The sequence below is a fragment of the Pristiophorus japonicus genome, chromosome 18 (assembly GCF_044704955.1).
Source record: "Pristiophorus japonicus isolate sPriJap1 chromosome 18, sPriJap1.hap1, whole genome shotgun sequence".
NCBI lineage: Eukaryota > Metazoa > Chordata > Chondrichthyes > Pristiophoridae > Pristiophorus > Pristiophorus japonicus.
Genome location: NC_091994.1, coordinates 21,909,172 through 21,929,180, shown reverse-complemented (window position 1 = coordinate 21,929,180; position 20,009 = coordinate 21,909,172). Strand labels below are relative to the sequence as shown.

At 43.5% G+C, this 20,009-nt stretch overlaps 1 protein-coding gene across 5 annotated transcripts in view; it reads left to right on the top strand.

Moving 5' to 3' along the window:
- Positions 1–9,337: 9,337 nt before the first annotated feature.
- LOC139228590 (BTB/POZ domain-containing protein 2) overlaps positions 9,338–20,009 on the top strand; it is a 37,968-nt gene continuing 27,296 nt past the window's right edge. For 2 of the 5 annotated variants that reach the window (XM_070859742.1, XM_070859739.1), the window contains exons 1-2: positions 9,338–9,765; positions 18,592–18,748. In XM_070859742.1, the coding sequence (XP_070715843.1) occupies positions 9,344–9,765; positions 18,592–18,748 (579 nt within the window). In that variant the 5' untranslated portion in view covers positions 9,338–9,343. Of the gene's footprint in view, positions 9,766–10,291; positions 10,454–18,591; positions 18,809–20,009 lie in introns of those variants that run through there. The other 3 variants (XM_070859741.1, XM_070859738.1, XM_070859743.1) reach the window with 2 other exon arrangements.

Here is a 20,009-nt window from a genome sequence, read left to right as displayed (position 1 = left end):
TCCTCCCTGGTTGGGCTTTTTACATATTGGGTTAGAAAGGAGTTCTGTACACATTGTAGAAACTCCATTCCCTTATCCCCTTTTCCCACATTAAACCAGTGACTACACTCCAAAAGTACTTCACTGGCTGTAAAGTGCTTTGAGACGTCCGGTGGTCATGAAAAGCGCTATATAAATGCAAATCTTTTTTTCAAATCTTTTCTTTTACCTCTTCTGCCGAATTAATATCGGGGTAGCTGGAATAGCCCATGATTATTATTCTATGTTTTTTTTTACTAATTTCCCTAATTTGTTTACATATTTCTACTTCCACCTCCCTTCCACTATTAGGTGGTCTGTAGACTAGCCCATTAGTGTGATAGATCCTTCATTATCTTTTATCTCTATCCACATGGATTATTTTTCTGTCTTGCTAATAGCTGTGTCACTTTTTTCTACTGCCATTATGTTATCCCTAAGTACAGCTACTCCACCTCCCCTTCTCCCTCTATCCTTTCTAAATATGTTATACCCTGCCATGTTTAATTCACATAATCCAGAGATTATTACCTTCAAGATCCTGGGGCCTGAAATTGATGCACTCACCGCCCACTGTCGCCGACATTCCTCCTCGGGTTCCGCCCAGTGCCAGTTTCGATCTGGTCTGGAGTGGGTGGGAGAGAGGGGAGAGCCGTCGGGAACCGCCCACTGACGTCAGCGGACGGCCGAGTGGTGTAAGTGAACTCTCACCCGCCGAGATGCCAGATTGGTGTGGGCGGGAGTCGGCACCAGAATGGGGGTGGATCGCTGCGAGGAGGCTGATCTGTCCCCGACGGTAGGTATGACGAACTGAAAAAAAAGTGAGTAAACATTTTTTTTTTTCTTTACAGGGACTTACCTGTATGGGCTCCCCTGAAGGTGTTTCGATGTTTTGTTTTAATGCTTTTTCTTTGCAGGTCTTCGACCCTCCGTGGGCCCGACTCCATCCTCGGCGGCACTTGTGCGGCAAGCGCCTTTGCCGCCGAGATTGGGAGCTCCCGCCAGCTGCCGTCCAGGTTGGCAGCATAAGTCCCTCATTTGCCGCCCACCAATCTTTGCTGAAAACCCTGCCCAAAACACCGTCCGGTACCACGGCGGCTCTTTGGGCGACACTTGGTGGGCGGAGGCATTCATCAAATGCGGGCCCTAGTTTTTAAATTTAGCTCCTAACTCTTGATACTCCTTCAGCAGGACCTCCTCCCTGTTCCTACCTATGTCGTTTGTTCCGACATGGACCACGACAACTGGAATTACCCCCCCCCCCCCCCACTTTCCAAATTCCTCGCTAGCCGCCTCACGATATCCCTTACTCTGGCACCGGGTAGGCAACATATCCTTTGGGATTCTCATTCTTGGCTGCAGAGGATGCTATCTATCTCCCTAATTATAGAATCCCTTATCACTACTACATTTCTATTCTGCTCTCTCCCCCCATCCTCTACTCCTTTGGACAGCCTCTGAGCTTTGGTGCCTTGGTCTGCATTATGTCTGTCCTCCCTGTAGTCTTTCTCCTTGTCCTCACAGGTAGCGAGTTGAACGGGACCAGTGTCTGCGGGACCTCCGTCTCAACCTCTCCAAAGTTCCCGCTACCCATCTCCCTAGCAGTCACACCCTCCCCTTCCTCAACCTGTGCTTTCCTCTGGGGTGTGACCATATTCTGAATAAATCTGTCCAGCAATTCCTCCCCCTCCCTTATTTTTCGGAATGTGTCTAACTCGCACTCCAACTCATGGACTCTGAGCCGAAGTGACTGAAGGCAGAGACATTTTCTGCAGATGTGGGAATCCGGGACAATCTTGCTGTCCACAAACTTCCACATACTACACTCCCGACACATAGCCTGCCCTGCCATCTCCAGAATTCTTTATTTATTTGTTTATTGATAACCTGAATTAATTTAATTAGTTAAAGTTTTTATTCAAATTACTATTTATAGTTATATGAATTAATTAGTATATCTAGTTGTTATTAATTTAATAAAGTAATAGTTATAATAATTTAAACTATTAATACTGTAATACTCACCAAACAATCACCTACCTGCTGTCCTGAAATGTCACTCCTTGATTTTGTTTTTTTACTCTCCCTCCTCCGCTCTTTATTTACCTGCCTCTGCTTCAGTCTCCGACCAGGTCTGCTCTGCCTCTGCTGCTCTTGGTGAGTTTGGGCCTCCATTCTGACCACGCTCTTTATTTACCTGCATCCACACCGGTCCCTGACCAGGACCCCTCTGCTTCTGCTGCTCTTGGTGAGTTTCTTTTGCTATCTATGTCTCTGCAATTCTATTGTAACCAATTACTCCATTTTTCTTTTCTTTTAATTGTTGGATGTAGCCCCATACGAGCTGATCACTTGCCAGATTTTCTGATCCCTAGCCAAGCACGCTACAGACCAAACTCTCTGGGAAAGCCTTTCATCTGACTATAGCCTTTCAGCTAACCATAGCCTATTCAACTAAGTGGATGGCCTTCCATTGGAAAATTGGGTCAGGCCAACCCTCGGCACTACAGGCAAGGGCGTGCTTGGCAATTGGATCAGCTCAAGCCTATTTTTCCCACTGTTGGAAAATGTTGCTTATGCTTCAGTTTTGATGACCAATTTTTACTTGATGAGCTTAATGTGTCCCACTTGTAATCAACCTCACCTGGGAACTTTTAACAGGAATATATATCATGTCGTCTTATAGCCAGAGAACACTGCCCCCCCCCCCCCCCCAGGTAAAGCTTCAAAGCAATTATTTACTTCTTTATCAACATCACTAGACTTTTGTAGAGCGAGTTTTTTAAATACTTATGCTCGCCCATGGTTTTGTACACAATGCAATCTCTGTTGTCTTTCTTTTTAGTTTCTTACTGTGCTCTCTGGTTTATTTGTTGTTTTCTTTTCCGTTTGCTGTGCAATGTCTGTGTAGAATCAGTGTGGATGGAGCTAAGAACTAACAGAGGGCAGAAAACACTGGTAGTCCATAGATCCCCCAATAGTAATCACAGTGTTGGACAGAGAACAAATCAGCTAATCGGAGGAGCATGTAACAAGGGTAACGCATAAGCATGTGGGACTTTAATCTTTATATAAACTGGGCAAATTAAATTGGCAGAAGTAGCTTGGAAGATGAGTTCATGGAATGCATTCAAGACAGTTTTCTAGAACAGTATGTTAAGGAACCAACTAGGGAACAGGCTATTTTAGATCTAGTGTTGTGTAATGAGACAGGGTTAATTAGTAATCTTATAGTAAAGGATCCTCTAGGGAAGAGTGATCATAATATAATAGAATTTTGTATTAAGTTTGAGAGTGATGTAGTTAAGTCTTAATTTAAGTCGATTATGGAGGTATGAGAGGCGAGTTGGCTGAAGTAGATTAGGAAATTAGATTAAAAGATATGATGGTTGATAAGCAGTGGGAAACATTTAAAGAAATGATTCATAATTCTCAACGAATGTACATTCCCATGAGGAATAAAAACTCCACTGGAAAATTGGTACAACCATGCCAACTAGAGAAGTTAAGGATAGTATTAGATTAAAAGAGGCGTACAATGTTGCCAACAATAATGAGCTTGAGGATTGGGAGAGTTTTAAAAATCAGCAAAGAATGACCAAGAAAGTGATAAAGAGGGAGAAAATAGAATATGAGAATAAACTAGCAGTAATTAGTGGGGTGCCGCAGGGATCAGTGCTGGGACCCCAACTATTTACAATCTATATTAACGACTTGGGAGAAGGGACTGAGTAGCCAAGTTTGCTGATGATACAAAGATGGGAGGAAAAGCAATGTGTGAGGACACAAAAAATCTGCAAAAGGACATAGATAGGCTAAGTGAGTGGGCAAAAAATTGGCAGATGGATTATAATGTTGGAAAGTGTGAGGTCATGCACTTTGGCAGAAAAAAAATCAAAGAGCAAGTTATTATTTAAATGGAGAAAAATTGCAAAGTGCCACAATACAGCGGGACCTGGGGGTACTTGTGATTGAAACACAAAAGGATAGTATGCAGGTACAGCAAGTGATCAGGAAGGCCAATGATATCTTGGCCTTTATTGCAAAGGGGATGGAGTATAAAAGCAGGGAAGTCTTGCTACAACTATACAAGGTATTGGTGAGGCCACACCTGGAATACAGCGTGCAGTTTTGGTTTCCATATTTACGAAAGGATATACTTGCTTTGGAGGCAGTTTAGGGAAGGTTCACTAGATTGATTCCGGGGATGAGGGGATTGACTTATGAGGAAAGGTTGAGTAGGTTGAGCCTCTACTCACTGGAATTCAGAAGAATGAGAGACAATCTTATCGAAACGTACAAGATTATGAGGGGGCTCGACAAGGTGGATGCAGAGAGGTTGTTTCCACTGATGGGGAGACTAGAACTAGAGGGCATGATCTTAGAATAAGGGGCCGCCCATTTAAAACAGAGTTGAGGAGGAATTTCATCTCTCAGAGGTTTGTAAATCTGTGGAATTTCCTGCCTCAGAGAGCTGTGGAAGCTGGGACATTGAATACATTTAAGACAGAAATAGACAGTTTCTTGAACGATAAGGAGATAAGGGGTTATGGGGAGCGAGCGGGGAAGTGGAGCTGAGTCCATGATCAGATCAACCATGATCTTATTGAATGGCGGAGCAGGCTCGAGGGGCCGTATGGCCTACTCCTGTTCCTATTTCTTATGATCTTATGCAAATATAAATAGATTGTAAGAGCTTTTACAAATATGTAAAAAGGAAAAGATTAGCAAAAGTAAACGCGGGTCCCTTAGAGACAGCGACAGGAAAAATTATAATGGGGAATAAGGAAATGGCAGAGCCATTAAACAAATATTTTGTGTCTGTCTTCACAGTAGAAGACACAAAGAACATACTGGAAATTGTGAACAACCAAGGGTCTAATGAGAGTGAGGAACTTAAAGTAATTAACATCAGTAAAGAGCTAGGGGCCATCGTCTCAAAATAAGGGGTCGGCCATTTAGAACTGAGACGAGGAGAAATTTCTTAATTCAGAGGATGTGAATCTTGGGAATTTTCTACCCCAGAGGGCTGTGGATGCTCAGTCGTTGAGTATATTCAAGATTGAGATAAATAGATTTTTGGATACTAAGGGAATCAAGGGATATGGGGATAGGGTGGGAAAGTGAAGCTGAGATCGAAGATCAGTCATAATCTTATTGAATGGCGGAGCAGGCTCGAAGGACTGTATGGCCTACTCCTGTTTCTTATGTCCTCTCTCTTTTTTCTGATTTATACTTCTGTCTCTTTTTTTCTTTTCCTTATCACTGTTCTTGTTTTGTCAGTGTAGGGCTGCACACACTCTCCTTGTAGAATTAAGCTCATCCATTTGTTATAAACTTCATCGCATCCATCGTGTCCTTTTCCAATCTTGTTTTTGCCAATGAATATGGATTTGGCTTCCTTTGTTTATCTTTATAGTTCAATGATTTACATTTTGGAACTTCCTTTTCTGTCCCTCATGGTAATTTTTACTATCTCTCTATATTCAACAGCACCTCCCAAACCCGCTACCTCTACTACTTAGGACAAGTGCAGCAGGTGCATGGGAACACCATCACCTCCAAGTTCCCCTCCAAGTCGCATACCATCCTGACTTGGAAATATATCGCCGTTCCTTTATCATCACTGGGTCAAAATCCTGGAACTCCCTCCCTAACAGCACTGTGGGAGCATCTTAACCATAAGGATTGCTGCGGCCTTTTGGCTAAGATCTGCATAACTAACCTGACCAGCCACCATGACGTCCGGGTGGTTTCTCCCTGGTCAGGAAGGTATATGCTTACATTTTTGTAAACAGGAGGTGGGTGGGATTGGTGACCCATCCACCTCCACGGAGGTGTGTGGGGGACCTGACCCATCCACCTCCATGGCACGAACCTGGTATTGCAGTACTTCCAGGAACGGTGCAGTGGCTCTAGGCCTTTTGGCTAAGAGCATTGGCGCAGAGTGATCCTTGACTGGTGCAGGGTGACCTCTGGCGTTTGACAAAGAATTGTAACGATTGGATAACGATTGGACATGAATTTAAAAAAAAAAAAAAGGATTGCTGCGGTGCTCTCGGTGTTGTACGTGGCGCAGGTCTGGCCCATCTCACGCTCCTGTGCTGCGGCAGTCACCCGGGCCGTCTTCCACTTTGTCTGGAGGTCCAAAATGAACCGTGTCCGCAGAGACACGATGTACAAATCTCTGGACAGTGGAGGAAAGGATGTTCCGAACGTGGCCCTCATCCTGATGGCCACCTTTGTGTGCGGCTACATGAAGCTGTGCACCGACTCCCGGTACGCAAACACCAAGTGTCACTACATGCTGAGGTTCTACCTGTCCACGGTGTTGCGAAGGATGGGTCTGGCCACGCTGCCGCGAAACGCCCCCATCAGTTGCACCATGCCTGTCCACCTGTCCTTCGTAGAAAAGTTTTTCAGAAAAAAACACTTTGATCACAAGGCCATAGAGCAGTGGTCGGCAGGTAAGGTCCTGGACGCCTTACGAAAGGAGAGGGTGGACCCTGTCGGGTGGCTCCCTGAGCAGACTGTAAAACTCATCTGGCAGAACGTCTCATCGCCAGAGCTTTCACACAAGCACCAAGACGTAGCTTGGTTGGCGGTGAGGAGGGCCCTACCCGTCAGATCCTTCATACACAGCCGGGGTTTCAGAGACACGGCACTCTGCCCCGAGTTGGTTGTGGTGCGGACGAGACTGTCATCCATCTCCTTTGGGATTGCCCCTTTGCAAGGCAGGTCTGGAAGGAGATGCAGTGGTTGCTGTTGAGGTTCATCCCAAGCAGCTCCGTAACACAGGACTCTGTGCTCTACGGGCTGTTCCCAGGAACACACACCGAGACAGACATCATCTGCTGCTGGAGGGCCATCAACTCGGTGAAAGACGCACTTTGGTCTTGCCGAAACTTGCTGGTCTTCCAGAGCAAGGAGAAGTCCACATCTGCTTGTTGCAGACTGGCGCAATCCAAGATCCAGGACTACGTGCTGAGGGATGCACTAAAAATTGGTGCAGTCGCCGTAAAGGCACGGTGGGGAAGAGCCACAGTTTAAAGCCCTTCCGCCACAGTAAACCCAGGGGCTGGAATCAGAATAAAACTCTCCTCGGGCTGTACTTGTAAACTTTTTGTACACATAGAGCACCTTGATTTGAAAAAAGCTATGTAGTGCCATGTATAATGCAAGTTCTGTTTAGTAATGTATGTTGAACTGTACCCTCACCCATTCCGTGTACCGTATAGTGCCACTAGTAAATTAATTTGGTGACTGTATTACCATTTATCCTGGATTGTACTGAAATGTACCTCGAAATGTAAAACAAGCAAATGAATTGAACAGAACTGAAGTCAGCATGCAAATGTATTGCATGGAATTGCTGACCGCATCCAAATGTACTGAACTGTCTTCCAATGTATTGTGCAAATCTTTATATGAATAAAGTATATTTTGAAATTAAAAAAAACAAGGACTGCCACGGTTCAAGAAGGCGGCTTACCACCAACTTCTCAAGGGCAATTAGGGATGGTGAATAAATGCTGGCCTTGCCAACGACGCCCACATCCCATGATCAAATAAGAAAAATACCTTCACTGGGACTACAATTGGTTACAACATACCTCAAGTCCTCCTTGCTTAAGTCATCATCATCATCATAGACAGTCCCTCAAAATCGAGGATGACTTGCTTCCACTCTAATAGTGAGTTCTTCGGTGACTGAACATTTGAAGGGTGAAAGATGCCTGCGCGTGAGTTCTTTTAACGTGGGGTGGCCGTTGCACACCTGCTACCACACGGGCTTAGCAGAGCAAGGTCTTGGTCCAATGGCAAGGGGGTCCAAGACGACTGGAGACCAGGCACCGCTGTATGAGCCTAGTTGCCTACGGCAGGATGCTGAGCAGTGCCCTTCGGTGAGGTGGTGAGAAAACCGAGGCCTGGCTGAGGGCAAGCATTGGGAAGGTCAGAGGTCCATATTGTGGGAGGAGGAGAGGTCAAATAGATCAAAGTAACCACAGCCATTGTGCACACCACGTGCTTGACAGGGACTCCGTCCCGAGTGGGGCCAGCGGCCAGGACGTTGCTGAAGAGGTGAAGGCCAAGACGTCGCCGGTGGAGTGAAGACCAGGACATTGCCGGAGGATTGCAGGCACAAGCGTCGCCGGTGCAGTTTTGATGGTAACTCATTAGCATATGCATCATTTTGGCCCACTGTGTTCATTATTCAAAAGCAAATATTGCGGATACTGGAAATCTGGAATAGAAACAGAAAATGCTGGAAATACTCAGCAGGTCCGGCAGCATCTATGTTCATTATTAATATGGCTGCCATGGCTCACTTGTGGACTCCCATGTTCTGGCAAACTGCTAAAGATTCAAAAGCGTCACAACAGAGTAGTAAGCCTGAGGAGGAGGAGTAAGCCTGAGGATTGGGAGTGTTTTAAAAAATCAGCTAAGAAAGAACGTTTATATAGTGCCTTTCTATGTTTCATGACCACCTGATGTCTCAAAGTGCTTTACAGCTAATGAAGAAGTACTTTTGCAATGTAGTCACTGTTGTAATGTGGGAAACGCTGCAGTCAATTTGCATACAGCAAGCTCCCACAAACAGCAATGTGATAATGACCAGATAAACTGTTTTAGTGCTGTTGATTGAGTGATAAATATTGGCCAGGAGGACACCAGGGATAACTCCCCTGTTCTTCTTCGAAATAGTGCCCTGGGATCTTTTACGTCCACTTGAGAGAGCAGACGGGTTTAACGTCTCATTCGAAAGACAGCACCTCCGACAGTGCAACACTCCCTCAGCACTGCACTGGGGTGTTAGCCTAGAGTTTTATGTGCTTAAGCTCTTGGAGTGGGTCTTGGAACATTAGAATTAGAAGCAAGAGTAGGCCATTCGGTTCCTTGAGTCTACATTTAATGAAATCATGGCTGATCTTCTACCTCAACACTTTTCTGCACTATCCCCACATCTCTTGAACCCACAACCTTCTGACAGAGGTGAGTGTGCTACCTACTGAGCCAAAGGAAGTGACAAAGAAGGAAAAAAGAGTAAAGACTCCAACCAGAAAGACTGGAATTAAATTGACCACCTCTGAGCAGTGGATTTACAAGTTAGTGTGGGGGCTGAGGGCCAATGGGTGACGTTACAATCGTGTATATTTAAAAAAAAACAAGGTCCATAATGGCTGATGATATTGATCTACTTTTGTTATAGTGAAAAAGGGCACAGCAGTGGAAGTGGGGAGCTAGCTTACCCCTTGCCTCTTACCTCCCTTTAAGGAGGGCCACGCTGCTCAGCCTGCTGTTTGTAAACAGATGCCACTTCAAGATGGCGGCGGGAGGGAGCAACCTCAGCGCCTGCAACCGAGTCAACATCGCTAATGGCGGCGGCTCGGGCAGCCCGACGCTGGGCACCGGCTCGCCGCCGCCTCCTCCCTCGGTGTCGGGGGCGGCAGCGGCTGCAGTGGCGGCGGCGGCGGTGGTGATCTACCGGGAGCCCATGTACAACTGGCAGGCCACGAAGACGACGGTGAAGGAGCGCTTCGCCTTCCTGTTCAACAACGAGATCCTGAGCGACGTGCACTTCCTGGTGGGCAAGGGGATGGGGACGCAGCGCATCCCCGCTCACCGCTTCGTGCTGGCCGTCGGCAGCGCCGTCTTCGACGCCATGTTCAACGGCGGCATGGCCACCACCTCCACCGAGATCGAGCTGCCCGACGTGGAGCCCGCCGCCTTCCTCGCCCTGCTCAAGTGAGTGCGGCCTTGGGCGGGGGGAGAGGAGGAGGAGGAGGAGGAGAAGGAGGAGGGAAGGCGGCCCCGGCGGGTGTGGGGATCGGGCCCCCGGCAGAGGAGGGAAGGCGAGAAGGCGTTAATGCACCGGCTTGTTGTGTAAAACTAAACACCGGGGTCTAGGCCTAAAGCCGCGCTCTGGTAGTCCCGGCTAACCGGCACAAGTGGGGCAGCGACCAAGTGTTTATAAAGGATGGAGAGAGGGGGGAGGAAAATGTGGAGATTTGTCGTCTCTCTTTTATTTTTTTGTTTGTCGCAGACCATAACATTTGGGACAGAATAAAACTGAAGAATAAGCCGGATTCACAATTTAAATTGATCTTTCCTGTGAAGATTTTTTTTTTTTAAACACTTTTTTTTTTATCCCCAGCCCAACCGTTATTTGCAGTCTGTTAAAATTGAACAGCTGGAGAAAACCGCGGCTCAGGTTTATAAGTGAATCACGCCCTTTCTGTGGGGGTGGCGGGAGGCCGGGTTCCCCTCACTCCTGGTCGAGGGCTTCATTCATACAGTCGGCAGAAGGTTGCAGCAGCAGTCCTCATGATGCTCCCTTGAGTTTTATGGCAGACTTGCCCCTTTTTAAAAAAAAATATATAGAAGGGACTTCAGTCGGATTGCACACACACCCTAGGTCTCTGTCGGTGACGAGGTATGTTTTTGTGGCGGATGATGCTACTCTTGTGTGTGTTGTGGGGTTGAGCTTTTTTTTTGGGTGGAGAGATGGAGAAATCTCACTTTCAATGCTTGTTACGCAGGAAGGACGACGGCAAGATGGCTAATTTGCTGCAGAGCAGCTTAAAGCTGTCATACCTCATCAATCTGAAGATTATTTTTAGAAATTGGGATTCCTGTAAAAATCACAATGTTTGTGATATACGTTGATTTTAGCAAGTGTGTCACCGACACATTTTTTTTTTGAGGGCTCAGATTTCTCCTCTGTTTATTGCCACACCCAGTTATTTTTCACCGTTACCACAGTGTAGAATTGAAGCTCTGTGCTTGCCACCAGACCAGCCCCGTTTTAAGCTTTTGGTGTTTTATGCCCGAGTTACGCTGCATGCTTTGTATTGGTGCAACACATTTTTATAAACACTATGCCAATACAAAATGCACATCATAACTCTGCCAAACTTGCACTGGGTTGGAGTTTTGTATCCAGTAAAATGCTATCTTAGTGTGATGGCTGCTGTTGATGTGCATTTTACTTCAGTAAGAAATTGTGCAATGATGCACAGCTCCAGCTAATATAGCTGGCACTGTCTCTGCAAATTGAAATTTTCTACTACTGTTCCTTCAATGCCAGTCTTTCAAAAACATGCTTAAAATAACATGCTACCAGGATGGCAGCATTAATCATAATTACCTGTATTAATTATCCTCCTATTTCTCATCTACATGTTGCCCCTTGCCGACATCGTCTGAAAACACAGTTTCCACATGTACACTGATGACACCCAGCTCTACCTCGCTACCACTTCTCTCAACCTCTCCACGGTTTCTAAATTGTCAGACTGCTTGTCCATCATCCAGTTCTGGATGAGCAGAAATTTTCTGCAATTGAATATTGGAAGCCAAAAGCCATTGTTTTCGGCCCCCGCCACAAACTCTGTTCCCTAGACACTGATTCCATCTCTCCAACTTCTGTCTAAGGCTGAACCAGATTGTTTGCAACCTTGGTGTCATATTTGACTCTGAAATGAGCTTTCAATCACATATTTGCAGCATAACTAAGACCGCCTATTTCCATCTCCGTAACATCGCTCGTCTCCACCCTTGCCTCAGCTCATCCGCTGCTGAAGCGCTCATCCATGCCTTTGTTACCTCTAGCCTTGACTAATTCAACGCACTCCTGGCTGGCATCCCACATTTGATCCTACGTAAACTAGAAGTAATCTAAAACTCGGCTGCCTGTGTCCTAACTCGCGCCAATTCCTGCTCGCCCATTACCCCTGTGCTCGCTGACCTGCATTGGCTCCCCGATAAGCACGCCTTGATTTCAAAATTCCCATCCTTGTTTTCAAATCCCTCCATGGCCTCACCCCTATCTCTCTAATCTCCTCTAGCCTTACAACCCCCTGAGATGTCTGCACTCCTTAATTCTGCCCTCTTGAGCATCCTTGATTATAATAAGCATTGGTGGCCATGCCTTCTGTTGCCTAGGCCCCAAACTCTGGAACTCCCTGCCTAAACCGCTCTACCTTTCTTTCCTCCTTCAAGACGCTCCTTAAAACCTCCCTCTTTGACCAAACTTTTGGTCACCTGATTTCTCCTTATGCGGCTCGATGTCAAACTTTTTATCTCTTAATACTTCATTACATTAAAGGTGCTATAAAAATACAACTTGTATCAGAGTAATTTTCGTTTGAGCCTAGACAATGTGTTGGTAGATTGTTCAGCTATGGGAGTTGTTACACTTGACCCTGATCTTACCTAATGTTGATGCACACTATCTAGCAGGTGGGCCACTAGATGCAGAGCTGGAACTGGAATCCTGGATAATACTGTTTTACCCTCCCTGGGCTAGGAAGGGCAATTGCGGCCCAGGAAATTTAAACCTGTGATCTTTTTGTTCTGTATGGCTTAATATTACGTAAGATTGGTACCCTTTACTCGCTAGGCTGACGGGGATCCCCCCTCAGCATGTGAGTTTCCATTAGAGGGTACAGCTGAAGAAATGTAACTAGAAAATGTTTTTTTTTAATGTACAAATGTATAAGCATATTCTTAGTGCATGTGGATGTTGCAGATTTTTCTAAATTTTCAACCATATTTCAACAGCTGGTCCATGTCTAGCAGTGTGAAGTAAGGAGAAATAAAATCCTGCTTGGGTGTACAAGTGGCTTCCCTTGCCAACCACAATTTCCCTCCCCTCTTATCCTGAAGGTGGTGTCGCAAGCTAGAATACAATTCAGTGGGCAGGAGCAACCTCTTGATGACCAGCCCAAGTTCTTGTTTCCAAGTGTGGGCCTGGATAATGCGCGAGTGTTGCCAGTATACTCATCACAGACAAAGATTCAGATATGCTCAACCAGTATCCATGCATTTATTATTCACGGACCACTGCTAAAATGCAATCCAGGAACAAGAACGTTGGGTTGTGCTTTAGTTACTGTTCTGACTGAAATCAGTACAGATCAGTGATCAACCCAAGTATTTTTCTGTTCTGTATAGCTCACGACCACAGTGCATGTACTCATCAAGCCATTAGGTAACTTTTTGGGTCTGTGGAATACATGAGTAAATATTCCTGACAGTTTAGTGACCAACATTCCTGTGAAGTGCCTTGGGATGTTTTATGATGTTAAAGGCGCTATGTAAGTGCAAGTTGTTGTGAACTCCGAGTTGGTTTTGGTCTTGGACATAGGTAAGAACCTGCTCTCGGCCAATTTAAGACCAGGGCCTAGTTGCTGAATCTTTGTTTATTGCTCCAAGTGGATGTTAGATTCAGTGAAATTAACATACAAATCGAGCATCCATCTCGGGATTTGAGTAGATTATTTGAAAGATGATGTGCCTTAAACACTGATGTGTTTTCGAACTGGTGAGCGTGACTTATCAAGTTAAAGTTGGAAAGTAACTTCTAGTTTCCAAGTAAAATATTTGTTCAGGCTCAAAATAAACTGTACACAAAACAGAAACGAGTATTTTTAGCAGTAGGTCATTAATATGATGGATTGTTTTTTTTTCTAATCTTCACTGTAGTGTACTTCATCATATCCTAAGTTTTTCATCTAGCCATTCTCTTGCTGCTTTTATATTTTATTTTGTTGTTCAACTGCTGGCTGCCTTGGCCCAGATCTGCTATCGGTCAGAGTTAGACGAACTGCTAGATTTTCTTGGGCTGGGTCCAGGAAGGCTTATTTTTCATGGTTAAAAAGTGCCTGCCTCTCTCGTCTAACTGTACCTGGTAAAAACACTGCATTACAATCTAGACATGCCCTCTTGATTTGATTACACAAATGGCCCTGTTTCATATACTTTTTGTGCATTGTGATGTCACTAATTGGCAATATTATGACAAAATGATGTTGCGCATGCACCGTGACCAATTTGTCAGGAGCACTCTGCATGTCCTTCCTCTTTGCAACTAATTCATCGCGATATTGGCAGTAAGTTCACGGAGTCTAGCTCTTGGCCACCCCAGTTGTGGGGTGCTTTGTTAGAATTTTGTTCAGTGACCTCTTTGTGCAAAATTACTAAAATCAGACAAACAAAACAAGACTGTCTTAAAGGAGAGTTGTGATTTTATTTTAATTGTCAATTTAATGCACCCATCTTTCATCAGCCAACCCTGTCAGCTTTCAGGTCTCTCTCTCAACATTGCAACAATTTTTAAGTGACAGATTATTAGTCATTGAATTATTGATACCACCACTAAGTTGGAGCATACTACTTTTAATTCAGTTTCTTACAGTAAAGTGGCAGTTCTGCCAGGATTACCATCAAGTTCTTCAAATTCTGCACTATTTTCATGATGCCTTTCATCTCTTGATTTAGCTGCAAGAAGGCATTGCCCATAAAGATGAAGGATGTTATTGGGGAATTTACTTTGACTTTAAAGTAAATACAGGTGATATAGCAGGGATCAAACAAGAATTATGTTTTTTGCCCGGTCTGATTTTTGCTGTTTTATTTAATGTATTTGTGAAGGGTTACACGAGAAGGTGTACAGAAATCCTTTTGAGACTCCCTTCTATCTCTAGTTCCCAAGGTCAAATTTGTATGTATTTTTAAAAAAAATCATCCACTGCCATGTGGTGGAATAGATGCAAGTACATAAACAGTAAAGGTGTACAGGACACCATTGGTAGATTTTTTAAGAAATTAAATTTTCGCCCCCTCAGATGATTCAGCCATGACTTTTATTCCTACATACGCAGCCTACCCTAAAGCCATGAAAAAAGCACAACATCTGGGATTGTAGCTACAGATAGTTCAGATTTACTCCTGTTAATCGTAAAGCCAGTGAGGCTGCTGAGTTCATTCATCACTTCCAACAGTTTGGTGAAATCTTTAACAAGATCTTACAAAAAAAATAATGTTCTATACAGTTCATGATTATCAGGAATGTTTTTGGCTCCCAGACACAGACACGGTCTCTGATTAGTCTGTCAGTGGCTCCTAAGGCAGCAGAAATGATAGAGGGGACCTAAGTTTTGTATTTTTTCCAGACTGCAGGATTCGGAGATGTATTCTAGTAACACAGGACAGGAGCCTAAACTATAAAATCCAAGACCAGCCTTTGATGAGCAAAGGCAAAAACCTCAATTAAGTGGATGTAAGGTTATTTCACCTTCCCGAAAGCCTTTTTGGAAACCGGCGTTACAGCCATCACTGCTCATTGGAGCTTTTGAACATGGGGATTAACCTAAAAGTACCTTCTAATGGTTCGCCAGGACAGTTTATTCTTTCCAAAGTGTTCCTGTTGATTGTGGATAAGATGTAGGAGGATGCACGCTCTTCATTCTGCCAATGTTGTTGCGACCTTGTTAACGGGAGACCACTGCTGATAAATAGATGAAGGGAACAAATGGACGTGGTCCAAGAGAGCTTCCCACCCCCAGATGCATCATCCCAATTTATTTATTCCAAAGTTTGGCTGCTGAAATTTGATAAGATGGTTGCAGAGCCTTGAATTTGGCCTGAGAATTGAGAAAATTATATATTTTGAAAGTACTTCAGAATCCATTTTCAACATTTAATTATGTAAACACCCAATATTGTCTACTCCTGTTAATTCAAAGTTGCTTAATTAGAATTACTGGATAATTCAAATTCATATTGTGCTTAAATGGTCCTGTGCCATTTTAATGCAATTATTTAATTGGAATTGCTGGACAATTAGATTTTTTTTAAAGACAAAAGTAGACTTTGAATTCTCAACTAAATCGTAATGCTTCTCTAAAGGAGTTTGAAAATGAAGTTCATGTTATAATACAGTACATGCATAAATATATTGCATGGCATCAGTGGCCGCCTTGTGTTTTTATAGACGGTAATATTTTGGAGGAGATGATACCAAATTGATTTCTTGGTACCTTATGAAAATGTTGGATGACCTAGAAACAAGTTGATAGACCAACTATATTCCATAATAGCTTTCTGAAGCATGAAATACTTAGGATAGCTATACTGTAGAACTTAATTACATCACGAAATCTTAGTTGCCAAAGTATTTACAAAGATTGCTGGAGGCATCTATTGTACTTGATGCTCATTCTTTAAAAAAAAATTATTATAGTGTACCATCCTGTAACTGACATTGGAAACAATATAAACGCATGTTAATAAGCAGTGTATTATGACTTGTCTGTAAATGGGAGATGATTCTATATGCTTTGCAGTGCAGAGGTTATTTGCTCTTCGCTGCACCATGGCATTTAAGAGCCCTTACAATACAACATTGACTACACTTCAACAGTACTTATTGGCAGTGATCCATTTGGGACATCCTGAAGTGTGAAACCAATCATACTGACCCAGTGATGAGAAAAAAATGTTTAATCTCTCATATATTTTCATAAAGTTTGTCAAAATACAATACAGTACAACAGCACACGACGGCGTGGGAGAGAGACGTCTCCCTCGCCGTCTTATGCTGTGGATTGTACTGTATTGTATTTTGACAAACTTTAGTACAATATAAATTAAATGCAGTACATGGCACTCCATTTACAGAATAGGTTACATGTACATTTTCATTAAACATTTTCTACGTCATACATTCCGGGGGTGGGTGTTATACTGGTTCCAGCCCCTCGGTGTACAATGGTGGGAGGCCCTTTAACTGTGGCCTTTTCCTATTGATCTTTCGCGGCGGCAGCTGCACAAAGCTTCAGTGCGTCCCTTAGCACGTAGTCCTGGATCATGGAATGTGCCAGTCTGCAACACTCGGTCGTGGACAGCTCCTTACTCTAGAAGACCTTGATGCTTACACTTTTAAAAATAATAATTATAATGTACTATCTGTAACTGACATTGGAAACGATATAAAAACATTTTAATGAGCAGTATATTATGACTTGTCTGTAAATGGGGAGTCATGCATAATTGGGTCTTTGGGAACTGTGTAATTGCATTTTTCTCCACTAACTAGATGGCTGTGAGCAATTGCCCATAAATTGCGGCCTCTGGGTCCATACGATGTGCACACGCACCCGAAGAGGCCTTGCATGGCAGTTCTCGGTGCGCGATGCCCATAAGCCAAGAACCAGAATTTCTTTTGACAGATCGCATTCATCCCCAGGAGAAGGACATTCGCATGCAGAATTTTGGCTGTTTACCCAACTCCTGCCCAGAGAATGTCCTTCAAACTCTTGCGCCTGGTCAAAGCAAGTGTATAGAGCCTGCTTGTACCAGCGTATGAGTTTTAAAAGATAGAAAAATTAAATTTTAGCACTAATTTTAATTTTAAAATCCCTGTCCATTAAGGTAAGTTTATTTTTACTCCGATTAAAACATGTTTTTAAAAATTCAAATATTTTTTAAATATTTAATTAAATTCAAATTCAATTAATTTTAAATGTGAGTTTTTAAAAAAATGATTGTGTTGTGTTTTTGGGGGTATTCTCATTGATGGTGGGAACTCGTACAAACGGAACTCACCATTATTATCAATGAGAATACTCCATGTTCATTGGTGGTCCAGGCCCATGTGATCCCAGTTGCGCTTACATTCCTGGGTTACGTGGGCCCACGTGCTGGGTTGCGAATGGAGGCCTCAGACCGCAAGTCTGCCTTCCTCCGGGACCACCAGGTACTTCCGTTTACAAAACAACAATTTGGTCGGAGGCGCCGCCCGCAGGAAGCCTCCGACCGCAATTTCTGGGCCCATGTGTTCTTTGGGAACCACACAAAATATGTTGCAGTAAGGAACGTGCTAGAGAGAGGATATTTCTATGTGTGATTTATTAGAATTGCTGCTTGTTCTTTGTTATGGCTTTGGAGTTTCCACTAATCCAGAGTTCAGGGTAAAGGGGCTCTTGCATCCTCTAAATCTATTGGGTATGATAGAGAATGTACAAATTTGGTTCAGAAAATAATCTGAAAGTGCCTACTGATGACTTGGGTTAATGTACTGTGAGTTGAGTTGTACAGACAAGGAAAGGTCTAGTTTCAATCCCTGGCATGCAGATCCTGCATGGGTCAGCAATGGAGATACAATGGTTTGGCCTCCGTGGTCCCAGATCAGGATGGGGGACATTTTGTTAAGCAGTCCTGCTACTGATTACTGTACAGTACAGTACCATGCTAGAAACTGTGTAGACATGGGCTGAGGCTATCATCGGCCTTGGCTGATGCTCCATGTCCTTCTATTGAATAACCATGCTTTGTCCACCTCGGCGGCCGTTCTTTATGTTCCGGCTTATCCTTGCCCAATGTTCACATGTCACATTGTTCTCCCAGAATATAATGGAACACACTCTAGTGTTGCAGTCTGAATAGCAGATTTTATTAGCTGTATTTTATACAATCCTAGCAGCCTTTTAAACACATCCTTAAAAGAAGCTGTAGCTAGAGATTCTGTCAAACTGGTTTTGAATTTAGCGAAAGGAGGCAACCCTAAATTTTGAAGTGAATCAAACTGTAAACCATTGAAGCATTACCGGCATTATAAGAAACCAGCAATATTTATTCACTCCAGTCAAATTCTGTACATTTACATCAACAAAATCCATTATCCATTTTTAAGAACTGAACTAAGTTTATGTTCTGCACCTGACTGTTTTTGTGTATATTTTAAGTTCAGGAAAAGTGATCGTTGGCATATTTTCTTTTTCTGTCCAGATTCCTTTATTCTGACGAAGTCCAGATTGGACCAGAGACTGTTATGACTACACTGTACACTGCTAAAAAGTATGCAGTACCTGCCCTTGAAGCACACTGTGTGGAGTTCTTGAAGAAGAATCTCCGAGCAGACAATGCGTTTATGCTTCTTACACAGGTACGTTGGAACATTCATGTCGTGCATGATATCTGTCTGCAGAAGAAACTGCGAAAGATGGTAAGTGTTGATCCTATTACTCAAAGTATATAAGCCTTCAGTTTTGTTTTTCCCATGTGATATTGGCTACTATGCCAAAAGAACAGAATATTACAAAAAGTTGAACATTAATACACAGGTGTTATTGTAATCTGCCTTCTTCATAGAGTGAAACATTGTATACATCACAAGTGCTGCCGGCCTGGCTTTAGTCTACCCAGCTGCACTGTTTTGTTACGGAAATGTTTTTTTTAGTGCTGTAGTATTATGTTTTTAGACTAGTTCCGGCTCAGGCAAGGCTGCTTTTAAGTAAAGGAATTGCTCGAAGACAATTTGTGATTCAGATTTTCCATCAGTTTTCCCATGTGATAGTCCACACTTCATATAAGGATGATCAAGCTGCTCGAAGCTGTCTTACGTAAGCCATCAGTGACTCTGTCTTGATTGGGAATGCTTCACAACTTTCTTTTTAGAATTTACTGATCAAATCTAAAATTGTGGAGTGAGCCTGGTCACCAAATTGGCGAATTAATCAACTGTAGGGAACGTCGCAGTAGAGCATCTTCTCCCTGTCCAGTGTCTACATGGTGACTCGCAGTAGGATTCACAGGACAAGTATCGGCAGTGGCAGCTCTAATAATTATTTCCACTCGCACTCCTTCCCCCACCCAAATACCCATGGCCACCCTGAGCTGAGGCCAACAAACTCAGCATATGTCAGACCAACCCTTGTTGAACTGTATGGCTAAGCTATTCCATGAATAAACTTTTTGTACTATTGGGAGGCACATTTATGTTTTAAATTTCCTTTCCTTGCATGAAAATAGCATTAGACAGATTTACATCTAAATAAGAGTGACAACTTTAGCCTGCCTGCTGTGGAGTTACTTTAATTCGGGTATATTTTGGTCTGATTGGTTATCTAGAAGAAAACGGTAGCTGTAGGATAGAACAGCTTCTAAATTTGCATATTTCTGAAGCTAGTTTTAAGCCTAGTTTTTTTTTTTCCCCATATGATGATCCATACTTTATATAAAGTTTTCTGTGCCTCGAAGGTAGCTATGGTAGTACATGTGGTATGATACCGCATCAAACCATGTTGTTCATTGGTAGCAACCAATTGCTTTTAGCAAAAAATTGGTAAAATCCAGTTCCATAACCAACCAACTATATATTTTATTTTTACCCACTTTTCATGGTTTTTTTTCCCTTCCTTTCCTGA